This window comes from Terrapene carolina, unplaced genomic scaffold, assembly GCF_002925995.2.
Source record: "Terrapene carolina triunguis isolate 2854851 unplaced genomic scaffold, T_m_triunguis-2.0 Scaffold166, whole genome shotgun sequence".
Taxonomy (NCBI): Eukaryota; Metazoa; Chordata; order Testudines; family Emydidae; genus Terrapene; species Terrapene triunguis.
Genome location: NW_020664517.1, coordinates 2,646,881 through 2,660,714, shown reverse-complemented (window position 1 = coordinate 2,660,714; position 13,834 = coordinate 2,646,881). Strand labels below are relative to the sequence as shown.

The window sequence follows — 13,834 nt, the reverse complement described above, 5'->3', positions numbered from 1 at the left end:
AGTGACGTCATGCCACCACGGAAGAAGTTTCAGAATCACCCCTCCCATCAAGCCATAAAGAAGGGGAGTCTGATCATGACAACCCCACCCCAGCCAAGAACCCCGCCACTACCTCAGTGGCTCATGAACAGACAAGATCCTCCGTTTCCAGCGTGCTCTAGACCCAACCTCCCAGCAGCCTCAATGAGTCATAGAGCTTAAGACCAGTAGGAACCACCATTTCATCTAGCCTGACCATCTGTAGATCACAGACCTTCAACACCCGCACACTAAACCCAGCCCTGGAAATGAGACCAAAGTAAATGAGATGTTTGAGCTTCAGCAGTGAGCTGCTGCCCTGAAGGGCTCTGCTGCTGTCCCACTGCCCTGGCCTCTGCTTAGGAGCCCAGACAGAGGAGAGGTAGATGGTTATTGACACTGTCCCACAGTGTTCTGAGGTCTGAGTGGGCATAGCCAGAGGGGCAGCAGATTTATCTGCAGTGACTGACTCTCAGCTGGGTCCCAAGAAGCCCGGTGCTTCAGTGCGGCCGTTCTTTTCCATATCAGCTGAGGCAGCCTTCAAGCCAGTGAGCACAAAATAAAAGTGAATGAATGACTAGACATAGGAGCTGCAGTGCCATTCACAAGGATAGACACAGCCTCCGTAATCAACCCTGCTGCACTTGGGAGTACAGTGGTCAGTGGTTTATTGGTGAATGTCCTCACCAGGCAAAGGTCCGGGGCTACAGGCTGAGCTAAATAAACATGTTGCAATGTATTTAGTAAGTGATTGTGCACACCAAGGGGAATGGGGTGGAAGTTGGGGGAAAATACATTTCCCAGCTAGGAAATTCCCTGCATGAAAAAAATCTCTACAGCTGAGCAGCAGCCAGGGACAAAGCCTGTTGAGCACACCCTCTCGGAACTTCCCGATTACAGCAGGATGGAACTCCGATCCTCCTAGCCCAGAAAGCACAGGCACCTGCCATTAGAGCTCAATGAAAATCTCCTCTAAGCATGAGTAATATAGGGTTGATGGCACACAATCGAGCAGTTCTGATTGCTGCCAGTAGAGGGCAGTCATGCATATATAAACCAGTTCATTACAATAGTTTTATGAGAAATGTAGGATGGACCAGTGCTCATGGCGCTAGCCTGGGGCTCCACAGAGCCTGATCCAATGCCTTGCTCTGCCATAGACTTCTTGTGTGACCTTGGTCAAGTCACTTAGTCTCCTGTGCCTCAGTTTCCCATCCATAAAATAGGGTGACTAGTACTTCCCTGTGGGACTGGGGTGCTGTGAGGAGAAATACACTGTGAGGTACTCAGATACTAGAGCAACAGGGCCATGTGAGTCCCTGAAATACCTGAAGCTTCTTTCTCTAACGCTTCCGGTGCTGTGGCAGAACCCTATGGGCCAGTGAGTGATGGCCGTTTCTAAGTTGATCATTTCAATAGTTTTTGAGCGATGGCTGCTTGGGAATCGAGGGGTGAAAAGGAAAATGGCTGTGTCAATGGCTTGCTTTCCCCTTTTGTGTCTGAGCTGCAGGGAGTTCCAGCCAAGCCTGGCTCACTTCTTTTTAAACTGATGATTTTTATACAATTTTTCCCTTTGTTGGCAAGAAGCGAACGTGGCTCTTTCCAGCTCTGGCTGTGCTCTTTGATGCGATAGTAATGGTCTGAACAGTTCTTGTTAAACAGCCTCTTTGCAAAGATAAAGGGTTTAGCTGCGGCTTTTCTGTTGGGTCTCGCTGCAGCTGTCTGCACTAGGGACGTTTACCCTTCCAGTGGCCCACCATTGCAGTCACTGGGGAAGCCCAGCATGCTAGCCACGATGGGAGCCTTCGTACAGGCAAGCTGCTGGGGTGTTAACCACCGTGCTGGCTAATCCTGCGCAGAGCAAGTAGAGAGGGCATGGTGGGTAAAATGCCAGAGGCCATCTACACTAGCTGCCCTCTGTTGCAACAGACTCACTGTTTGCAGTGTTAGCAGCGGTGGGAAATGCGAAGGCTCTAGTGTAGACATGGCCTGTACATGAATTAATGGCTGGATCAATTTATCCTCAGCTCAGTGGGCCAGGTGCAGCACCTCTGACTTCACTGTCTGTCTCCACAGCCATGGTTCTGGCAGCAGCTTGTACTGCTCCTCTGCCCCACTTTCGGCCAGCATGTCAGACCCGTCTCCGTGCTGCTGCTGTCCTGCCTCTCAGCTGTAGGGGAGCTGTGTTTGGGTGGCCGGACCTCATGCGCTGCCTAATCGTGTTTTGTACCTGTCAACAGCACTGAGTTGGGTGGACGGTGTCCGGCTTTTCACGTCCTGGCTAATATCCCAGAGCTATTGGCAGGCAGAGGAGTCTCCCCTAACCTCTCCGAGCAAACCATGGCTGGCTCAGTTTTCTCTGCTCCCTGGCTCCTCAGGCCCAGGGAACCGAGGACCAGATTTTCACAAGAGCTCTGCAGCCAATGGACACCCTGTGAAAATCCGGGGCAGGCCCCCCAGGATGCTATTCCTTCCTTCGCTGGAGGGAAAGGGATGGCCGGGGGCAGAGGGGCCGGGGCACTGCTTGTTCTCCTGGAGGCAGCAGCACCCTCCAGTGCAGGGACGGGGAATGGGGAAACGTAATCAGAGAAGGACAGGAGACGGAAGCCGTGGTACCAGGGTGGAGAGCATGGGGGCCAGGGGGGAGCACATGGTGGGTGGGCCCTGAGGCCGAGCACTTGGTGGGGCAGAGTGTGTGTGAGTTTCCCTGGAGTTGTCAGATCCACTTGAAATTCTCATTCAGAAATGGAACTTGTGCCCCGTGTCTCTGAGGCAGTGGCAGGTCGTCTCTGTGCTGGGCATGGACTCGGTGGCACATGGGGCACAGATGGAAGCTCCCCGCATTGCACAGCGGTCTGGGGGATTCCCCTTCTAGGGACCGTCATCTCCTTGAGCCCCCATTGGCTGCTCCCACCTCTCTCGATCCTGGTCCCCACCTCAGAGCTATGGGTTCCCGTGCTTGATCAGCAGCCTGAGTCCCTCCAGCAGCTCTGCGCTGCGGACTCAGCTGTGGAGGAAACTCAGCAGCCAGGCCTGGCTCAGCGGCTCCATGCTGGACCAGGGCACTGCAGGTGGGGCCCAGAGCACACAATCCCACCCACAACATCTGTGCCATAGAGCCACCTAGCCAGGCAAGGGCCCAGGGATGCCTCTGGGGGGGGGCGGGGGTTCTCTGCAGAGCCCTGTGGCATGCGGCGCTGGGCAGTTTGAGCCCAAAGAGCCCCACGCAGGGCTAGCTAGACCCGTCACACCCTGATGGTGTTGGTGGGCGCTCCCTCCCGCCCCCCCCCCAGCAATGGGCACTGAGCCCTGTGATTCCCCACAATGTATCTATGTTCTTGTAGTCTGCCCATCATCATGATATCTGAGCTTGATGGCTTTCATAGCCCTTCTCATCAAGGCACTTTACAAGGGTGGTTAAGTATTATCCCCGTTTTACATTGGGGTAACTGAGGCAGAGAAGTTTAAGGCTAAATTTTTCAAAAGCAGCTACTGATCTTGGGTACACACAGACACGTAGTGCACTTAGATTTCCAGAAAGCCTTTGACAAGGTCCCTCACCAAAGGCTCTTACGTAAATTAAGCTGTTATGGGATAAAAGGGAAGGTCCTTTCATGGATTGAGAACTGGTTAAAAGACAGGGAACAAAGGGTAGGAATTAATGGTAAATTCTCAGAATGGAGAAGGGTAACTAGTGGTGTTCCCCAAGGGTCAGTCCTAGGACCAATCCTATTGAACTTATTCATAAGTGATCTGGAGAAAGGGGTAAAAAGTGAGGTGGCAAAGTTTGCAGATGATACTAAACTGCTCAAGATAGTTAAGACCAAAGCAGACTGTGAAGAACTTCAAAAAGATCTCACAAAACTAAGTGATTGGGCAACAAAATGGCAAATGAAAGTTAATGTGGATAAATGTAAAGTAATGCACATTGGAAAAAATAACCCCAACTATACATATAATATGATGGGAGCTAATTTAGCTACAATAAATCAGGAAAAAGATCTTGGAGTCATCGTGGATAGTTCTCTGAAGACGTCCACGTAGTGTGCAGAGGCAGTCAAAAAAAGAAACAGGATGTTAGGAATCATTAAAAAGGAGATATAGAGTAAGACGGAGAATATATTATTGCCCTTATATTAATTGATGGTACGCCCACATCTCGAATACTGCGTACAGATGTGGTCTCCTCATCTCAAAAAAGATATACTGGCACTAGAAAAGGTTCAGAGAAGGGCAACTAAAATGATTAGGGGTTTGGAACGGGTCCTCTATGAGGAGAGATTAAAGAGGCTAGGACTTTTCAGCTTGGAAAAGAGGAGACTAAGGGGGGATATGATAGAGGTCTATAAAATTATGAGTGATGTGGAGAAAGTAGATAGGAAAAGTTATTTACTTATTCCCATAATACAAGAACTAGGGGTCACCAAATGAAATTAATGGGCAGCAGGTTTAAAACAAATAAAAGGAAGTTCTTCTTCACACAGCGCACAGTCAACTTGTGGAACTCCTTGCCTGAGGAGGTTGTGAAGGCTAGGACTATAACGGGGTTTAAAAGAGAACTAGATAAATTCATGGAGGTTAAGTCCATTAATGGCTATTAGCCAGGATGGGTAAGGAATGGTGTCCCTAGCCTATGTTTGTCAGAGGGTGGAGATGAATGGCAGGAGAGAGATCACTTGATCATTACCTGTTAGGTTCACTCCCTCTGGGGCACCTGGCATTGGCCACTGTCGGAAGACAGGATACTGGGCTGGATGGACCTTTGGTCTGACCCGTTCTTATGTTCTTTGCAAAGGTGCTGAGCGCCCACGCCTCCCATTGACGTCAGCCGGAGTTGTGGGTGCTCGATACATCGGGGGGGAGGGGGCTCCACCCAAAGCCAGAGGCATGTTTTAAAGTTTGTTTTTGATTTACCCCAAATCAGTGGCTAGAACCCATGGCTCCATCTGTTAGTTCAATGCTCTATCCACTGAACCATGCTGCCCAAAGGTGTATGTCACAGGGCGACTGCCCCTTTAAGGGAGTTGGGGCCAGCCTTACCTATGACTGATCAGCAACCTCCCAGCTGAGACCGATGGGTGATTATAAAAGCCAGCATACAGCCCAGCTGGGAGAGAACTGCCAGGACTCCGGAGGCTCTGGCAGAAAGCCCCTGGCTTAAGGGGGACAGGTATAAGAAGCAGGTTGGCTCCTGGGGAAGCCTATGGAGCAGGGAACCCCCCAGCATATGGCCTAGGAGGACTGGGGGAAAACTCTCCTTTGCATTACTTTGTGAGCTGTGTTTGTCCGTGAAGGAGACAACCTGAGCCAGACTTTGGGGTGTGGCCTCAGTCCTTCCAGGGCTGCAGGAGTCAGCGATCCTACAGCTGGCTGGGTTAATCCAACTGTGTGGCTCCCATGAATCTCATTCACTACCTGCTAAGTAGGGGTGAATTTCTATTCTCCTGCACTGCAGAGATGTGTATCGTAGGGTCCCAAATATAGCAGGAAGGTCCCAAGTACAGCTGGGCAAATGGCGTCAAGCTATTATCTGCAAATATTGGTTTGAAATGGAGAGTGAAATTCAATATTGCCAGATTAGCGACTGGCACTGGGAGAGTAACGAAAACGAATGAGCAGTTTCAAAAAATCATGAAATTCTTCATGTTGTCTGCCAAAGCCGTAGGGAATGCTTAGCTCAGACACGATCCCTAACCAGCCTCTATTACCAGCCTCCCACAACTGCTCTTCCAGGGTGCAATTCATCCCTGAGCAAGCAGCTAGCACCGCAGGTAGACATCACTTAAACCGTGCTTATGTGGGATTTAGATAGTACCTCGGTCTTTGGCACAGTGGCCAATGTCTCCCTCTAGGAGCCCAAGGCAGCTTCAGCTCCTAGACTAAAACCAACATAAGCTAAATAAGCTCATCAGCAGATCAGAGCAAGTTGCAACTCCTTACGACTTTTCCCTCTTCCTGTGTTCCTCTGGCCACCAGGGAGACACTGCTTGAGTGGGACAGCAGCTTAACCCAGGCTCAACACCGTGCAAAGCACAAGCATCACCAATCTTGGCGGTGCCAGGGCTCAAGTGAGGAGTGCCCTGGCTAAAAATTCCCCCAGATTTGAATCTTGTTTGTGTTTTTTCTTTCCTGTAAATTCAACTACACTCCACCAGGAGCAGGGCGTGCACCCAAAGGGAAGGGGCATTGCTGAAGTCCAACACACCAGGCAAGGCCCCCACTTAGCTCTCTCTCCCTTTTCTTGCAAGCTCCTGTCGACTTTGAATCAGTCTGTCCGGCAGAGGGGGTTTAACCGAACAGGACAGCTGTGTCCAGCAACATGCCAATGGACACATCCGTTTTCCTTTACACACCACAGGGCTTCACACCCAGAAGGAAAAGTAGCTCCCACCAGTTCCGCGTAGAATCCATGTAGCGTTAGCCCCAGTCTTCCAACATGGAGACAACAGATCCAGCTTTCACTGCTAGACGCTCTGAGGCATCTACATTTTAAACAGAATTTTTGTCTGTCACCAAATAATCGTTGGCTCGACTGTCTTACGAGAGAGGGGGGCAGTAACGCCAAACTGGACAGTGCCTTATCAGACAGGAGCTTTCACGTTACTGGGCATGATGCAGGACTCGCTGGGCAAGGTTCTCCCACCAGTTACGCTGCGAGTTAGGGTCCATTCTGGCCTTCAAGTCCATGAAGGGACCCAGGCACCACTGACTCCGAACGGGGAAAGGAAAGCAGAGGGTGCGGCGGCTAGAACTGGTGGAGAAAGCCAGCAGGGGAAAAAACTGTCACCATTAGCAAGGTCGTATCTCAAGGCTTAGCTCTTCTAACCTAAAATTCCCCAGTGTGGGGTTCAACCCAGCCCGGGGAGCCCTGAGCGTGACCATACCCCGGCACTGCTCAGACTCTTCCTCGAGCACCTGCCCACGCTGAGCTCAACTTAACCCTTTGCTCACCAAGGCCCAGGAAATGACATTTTGGCTAGTGCTGTCAACGCCGCGGCTGGCTATCACTGAGAGGAAGCAGGGATGCTACATGATGTGTCCTTTGCCCTTGGAGTCTGCAGCCAGAGTAGGACTCTAGGGCAGGCGCACTGGGCACGGGTTGTAGCCCTTTGTAACGGAGCATCGCGCCCTCCCGCCCCATCTAGTGCACACCGCAGCATATGGGACAAGCAGCAGGGCAACTGGCTACACCCGATAGCCGGCAGGCCACACCTCCATGGTGAACTGCCTGGCACTGGGCCGCCGAGCACTTTCTTGAGTACTGGGTGAGACTCCTGTTCTGCAATGGGGCCAGCACCCCGCCCTCTGCCCTCTCTTGACACTAGCACGTCCAGGCAGCCCCAGACGAGGCTGGGGGGTTCCAGTGTGAGGGAACTTGATTTAGGTAAAAACACACACAAGCTGCTTTTCAAGGTAAGAGGAAATAGGACAGTCTCCCAGGGGCAAGGAATCTGCCAGTTGCCCAGAGGTGCCCTGGCCTTTCCATGCCAGTGTGCTGCCTGACTAGGCCAGTATTTCAGATGGGTGAGAACCCAGGGCACTAGCTTTGTACCCGGGAGGCTGCAGAGCTGCTCCTAACAGATTGGGCTCTTGTACCAGATTTGGGCAGGCTACCAAGGCTGCTCCTCAGAGAGCGACACCAGAGATGCGTCTCCCCTTTAACGCCTTGCCCGGAATCACAGTTGTGAGCCTAAGCAAGGTGTGTTACACACGGCGCCACCTAGTGTCTGAACACTACAACACCGTTTAGCAGCATTCCATTGCATAGCTCAAACAAACTGCGCAAGACAAGAGCTCCATGAATAAAGAGCTGCCGAGCAGGAGCCATTTGCAGTGCTCAACCTTTATTGGTCCAAGAAAACCTACGAGCAATGCTGGATCCTGGCCTATTACCATATTAACTAGCTATGTACAGATAGCTCTTCTGCAGCAATCTTCCAACACTGTGAAAGGCGAATGGGAGCCTAGTTCGGCCCCAGGGCAGTGCGGGCCTGTTCCAAAGCCCACGGGACCCATTGGAAAGAATCCTATTGACTTCACTGGGATTTGGCGCAGTCCATGCATGAGTAACGAACTGAAGTCAGGTTTCAGGGGTAGCCGTGTTAGTCTGTATCAGCAAAACCAACAAGGAGTCCTTGTGGCACCTTAGAGACTAATAAATGTATTTGGGCCTAAGCTTTCGTGGGGGTAAAACTTGTCTCTTCCAAAAGAGAACAGGAGCCCTAGGAGCAGAGGAGTTCGTAGCTGATGTTGAGACCTGGGAAATCAGAACGAGAGAGAGAGATGGGGACTGAGTAAAAGAGGCAAGAGACACAGGCAGAGGAAGAAAGCGTGGGAGAGAGAAAAGCCAACTAGAAATGGACACCTCTGTAAGAGGTAAGGAGTGAATGAGGGGCAGAGGATGAAATGACAAAGAGAAAGAAAACTCAAAGAAGACTAGCGAGCTGGATTTTGCTTGGCACTAATGCGCCTCCTGTTTTAATTGCATTTCCCTAGCCATTAGACTCAATCCCTTGGCTGCCTCTAGTCTGAAAATCTTCAACTCCGCTGGGGCTGAGAAATCATTTTAACTGGGCGCAAGAGTAAACAAGGCGCATCGACCCGCCAGACACCCGTGCTGTGTGCTGACCGGTCGGGTAACCTCTGCCATTTTCATTTGCAAGTACAGCCCCCTCCCAGGGCCCAAGAGATGGGTTAATATTTTCATTTGTATGTGCAGCCACTGTCAAGGAGAGAAATGACCCAAATACCGCAGCTCTGCACTCCAATGGTGCACTGAGCATGCTTCCCTTGGGCCTACTGTGTGGCAGACGGCAGAGGCATCACATTTCCCCAAATCCCTCAGTAGAACCCCCAGACCCTGCCATACAGGACCACCCTGAAATCACTGGGTGAAATCTCTGGCCTGCGTGCTGCAGGAGGACAGGCTAGACTAGCACAACAGTCCCTTCAGGTCTCTGAGACTTTAGTGGGAAAGATTCTTACTAATGTAAATTAAGACAGTTTCAGTCCCAGCTGTACTCCTTGCTTCCAATGTTGGGGAAGAAAGTGGGTGAGGGGATGCTGCTGCAGTGGGAACTGGAGTTGTTAAAGCCCAGCCTTTTGCAGCATTCAGGGCACTGGTTGGAAAAGTGATTGAGCAGAAATGACTTTGTGACATTCCACATTGAATCTCTCAGCGAATGCTGATCACATCTGCTCAGTTTATAAGTCAAAAGAAGGCAGAGGAGGATAAATCCTGTTCTTGTTGGCAGTGGTGTAAATCCAAATCAAACCACTAATTTCAGTGACGTTACTCCAAATTTACACCGATGTAACGAGGAGCAGAATTTGCCATGATTTTTCTCATACCCGGCAGCACGGAAACCTCCAGCTGGGTTCTCTCTGCCTCTTCCATCGTTGCTGGTAATAAAGTTTCTGCAGCCAGAACTCAGCTCACAGTTTTGGAACAGAATCGAGTTGGTACTGTTCGATGTTAACGAGAACCCAGGTAGCTCTCCCCTAGCTGCAGTGACTCTGCCCGTGCAAAGAGCTCTGGGGTTATTTTAGCTCAACCAGCAATAATTCTTTGAATTGCTTTGCGCTCAACATCCAGCATATTTTTCCTGACTGTCTGATTTAAAATAATCACAAGTGCTTTCAAACGGAGATAGAAACTAATGTGGGCAGATTTTGAAAGCAAATGAACCCAAGCCACTGCCTTCTGTAAATGCTTCCCAGGATCACTTTTGCTGTTTGTTTACTGAGACTTGTTGGGTTGTGGAGTGAGAGGCAAGTCTTTCTTAAGCAGGTGGCTTTGTTTAATTGGTCTCTGCAATGCCCTGAAGGGAGAGATGATAATCAGGAGAGGTTTCCTTCACAGGTGTTGGCGAGATGAAGGGTGGAGAAGGGAGGGGGAAGAGAAGGGCCCCAAGGACAAGGCTGAAAACAAAAAATGATGATTTGGATGAACAAACCTTGAGCCACAGATGGAAAGAAATGGAGATAAAGGTGGATGGGACACTCCCGTGGAATCTTTATTCTATCCTTGGATCTTACTTAATTCCTACTTCACTGCTGCCACTGACTCCTCTCCCTTGTTCCTGAGCCTTGCTGTTCACCTTGGTTCTTGCTACAGGATTTTAAATCGTTTTGTATTTTCCCTTCCCCAGTTTATGACCCCAAGTGCCTGGAGGCTCCCTGGACTTACAAGCGAAGACCACTCCATGATCATTCCCTAGTGCCTCTTCCCCCCTAGACTCAACTTCACCTTCTCACCCCAGCTTTACCATGCTGCGGAGTTTCTGCTAGAGAAGGGCTAAGCTGGGATCATCTGGAGTCCCTCCAGATTCAGGGGTGTTTCAATTTGGAGCTTTGCTTCAGGCGAACGTCTGTTTCTCGCCTTCTGCTCTAATTGCTGTCAAAGTGTGATGCAATGGCAAGGACATGGCTAATGATAAGCTAGCATGACAATAACAATTGGCAGCCATGCCAAATAAGTGGCCCCCGGTCTCCTGGGAAGTCCTCTTCTCTCCTGCCCCATCCAGATGTACTGATTCACCCATAAATTGCAGTTTACACATCAACACCCTGTTTACTCAGACTGTGTGTGTTTATTAGATGTTCCAGATGTATCAGGACTGATGTTTTAACCCCTCCACAAATACAAGGCTCCCCACCAGTCTGTTCCAATTAGCAAATACTTCTAGAGATGAAAGCTCTACAAGGAGATTTCCGAGGAGAGTTTAAGTAGCTGAGCACCAGGTCATTGCATCTTGATGACCTGCACACCCATCACCCTGATGCTGTGCATGGAACTCCCTGCCTTTTGCTAGTGTTCTGGCTTATTCCTGCGGGAATCCGAGTCTTTCTCCCGCTTCACGGCTGCCGTTTCCTTCTGATGGAAGCTACAGATCCGTGTCCCAGGAAAGCCCTTCAGCACCTTTAGCCTGGGGGAAGAAGGGGGCGCTTGAAACTAATAAGAAGTTGTTTATTTATTGTAAACACTCAGGCAGCCTGTACATCAGCGCTCCCGCTCCCCTGTGAATGAAGATCCTGGAGACTGGCTTCCTCTTGCTCTGTCTGGGGAATTCCATTCAATACCTTATAGAATGGAATTCCCACGAAGGACATTCCTTTTGTGCAGGATGGGTGGGATGTCAAGGTTTCAGGACCAGGTAAATGGATGGATTACAAGGGTCTGCAAGTGGCTATGATTCAGCGCTGGCTTACCTGGCTAACTAACCCTTGATAGCAGTTGTCCGTATGGAGAAGCTGGGCATTTTGACCCTTCTGCACAGCCAAGCTCACTCCCTGCTTCAAGAGGGACATGGAGAGGAAGTTAGGGGATCGGACGTGCACAAGGGGTTTCTTTCTGCTCCACTATTAGGACAGATTTAAAGCCAATTTTCATTTTCAGGTTGCATTGACATCTCTGGGCTCAGATGGGTCAAAACTGCGAAAACTTCACTTGCCATCTGGTTTTGAAGCCAACAGCTGACTGAAAGGACACAACAGACACCTCTAAACATTCACCTAGGAGATGGTGCTGGCTGTCATGCCTGCAGACAGCTCACCCCATCCTAGCATACCTCTACCCGCTTAGCGTAGCTTGTTACCAGCATAACCATCCATATTCCATCCCCCCTGCTACTGCACAGAGGACAAAAGCTACAGAACTGACCAAAGATCTGGACTCTTCACACAGAGATTTAAGACTGGGGTCAAATTCAACCCAGGTGCAAACAGGTACAACGCCACTGACTTCAGCTAAATTATGCTGGGTTACCCCAGGGTTTAATTTTAGTCCAAGTGTCACTTTTATTCCCCATCAGATCTGGACCTTGCTGAACATCAAACAGAACCAGCAGAAGGAGGATTATTGGGCGGCCTGACCTAGAACACAGAACAGTACCACAAGAGATTGGGGTTAAGATTGGGGGAGTCCAGCATGCAAGAACTATTGGGGTAACAAAGCAAAACACCAGCCAGCCTCATATTTTAAAAGGCAGCTGCAAAGTTCCCACAAGGGCACAGCCTTGTCACAAGCAAAGCCAGACCCAGCACATTACAGTAGGAGTTCGTCCTGTGTCACTTAGGATGCTGGTGGCAATGTCACACCAAACAGAGCAGATGGGCCGGGAGACTCCTAGGTGCAATACCCGGTGCCCGGCTCTCCTAGCTGGAGCCATATAACAATAAAAAGCCCCTTAAAACGTGCAGTTAGGAAAAGTTTTGTTTTACAGCTGTCCCAATAGAAAAATATACATTTCAAAGCCCGAATGCACACAGATCTGACTCTAGCACTAGCACACAGGGATGGATTTTTATCAAATATTTAAGGGTTGTTTTAAAAATCCTCCTAAAAGTATCTGAGATTTAAAAGAAGTTTTGGGGGTGAGGTTCTTACTGACCATCAGAATCGTAATGTTTCCAGATGTCCAGGAACTGGGATGCTGTGAGCTCAGCCAAGTGCAGGTAAGGGGTTTGCTGCTTCACCGCCATGGTCAGCTGCCAGGGCAACCCTCAGTGCTGCTCTCTGTCTCCTCTCTCAGCTCCAGTGATCTCGCCACCAATATCTCCAGCCTCTCTCTGCTCTGCCTTTATATAAACCCTCCGGAGCTTGCACAGGGCCCTGGCAGCCACTAGAGGGCGCACAGTCTCTGAGAACCTAAGATCTAGCCAGAAAAAGGAAGGGAATGCAAGAGAGAAATGGGTAGAGACTGGGAGGTGTGTGGAGCATAAGGGGGTGAGGCGCTGAAGGGAGGATCTGAGTTTCCAGGATTTCGCTAACTTCCGGGGGTTTCTATGTACAGGAGCCAACCGATCTAGTTAAAAAGATCCAGCTCTCTGGAATTGGTGTCATTGATCTGCTGAGAGGTCACCAGCCCTAGCATGGTACCCTCCCTACTGAAAGTGGCTCTGTGTGCTCCAGAGTGAACTGGCCGGCTTGCTGGGCTCTGGGGTGAGACAGACCAGTTGGACCCATTGTAACGGAGTCCAGAGCAAAGTGGGCTGAGCTCAAAGACTTTCAAGACTCCCCTGGGTTGTGGCACCCAAGCCCTGGGACAGGACCTGGGTAAGAGAATTCAGTGCTGTTCTGGCTTGGTCCAGCTGTGTAGTAAGGAGAAATAGTTATCTGGTGGTCACTGTGAATTGGGCTGGAAGGTCTCCGGCCAGCTCCACCACCCCAAACTGGTACTCGTTGGCCTCTTTATTGTCAGTCTCAGCAGAGAAACCAAGGCCTGGGAAGGCCAGGGAGACTGAAGTCCCCTCTTACCCTCAGAGGCTGCAGTGATCTGGAATGCTGCCCCCCCAGCTCTCCAGCCAGTCCTTCCCCCGGGTATGTGGCTGTGCTACTCCGTAGCAGTGTTGTATCAATCAAGCAAAGTATTAACAACTTCAACAGAACTTTATTTACAGTGGAAGTCCCTTTTCCAAGCTGTAGCTGCACATTCGGTAACTCTCCCAGCCTCCTCAACTCCTCTCCCCTCCTTCCTGTTTCCTGTCCTTTCAGACTCCCAACAGCCAGTGCTCCCAGTTCTAATAATCACACGCAGCATCTAAAGACCACAAGCAGGCAGCTCAGAGAGGATAAGAGTTCTAGCCCTGCTCACCCAACAAAGAATCCGTTTGGGCTGAAGTGGTGGAGATGTATCTTCGTGGAGTCACAGGCTGGCAACTGCAACAGGCCTTATTAGTGGCCTTCCTTACAAAGCAGCCCTTCTAGAGCGCGGGTCCAGCTCCTGGTGGGATCACTGGGGGACTGCTGCTGCCTCTTCCCCGATGGGCCTGTTCACTGGGGAGGGGAGGTGGGTCTCTGAGGCTGTCAGTCCAG

The 13,834-nt window shown here is 50.4% G+C and overlaps 1 protein-coding gene across 1 annotated transcript in view; it reads right to left on the bottom strand.

Moving 5' to 3' along the window:
* LOC113406948 (calretinin-like) overlaps nt 1-12,559 on the bottom strand; it is a 55,437-nt gene extending 42,878 nt beyond the window's left edge. The window contains exon 1 of the mRNA XM_026653866.2: nt 12,411-12,559. Within this exon, the coding sequence (XP_026509651.1) occupies nt 12,411-12,501 (91 nt within the window). The 5' untranslated portion in view covers nt 12,502-12,559. The remainder of the gene's footprint in view (nt 1-12,410) is intronic.
* Between the last annotated feature and the right edge of the window lie 1,275 nt (nt 12,560-13,834).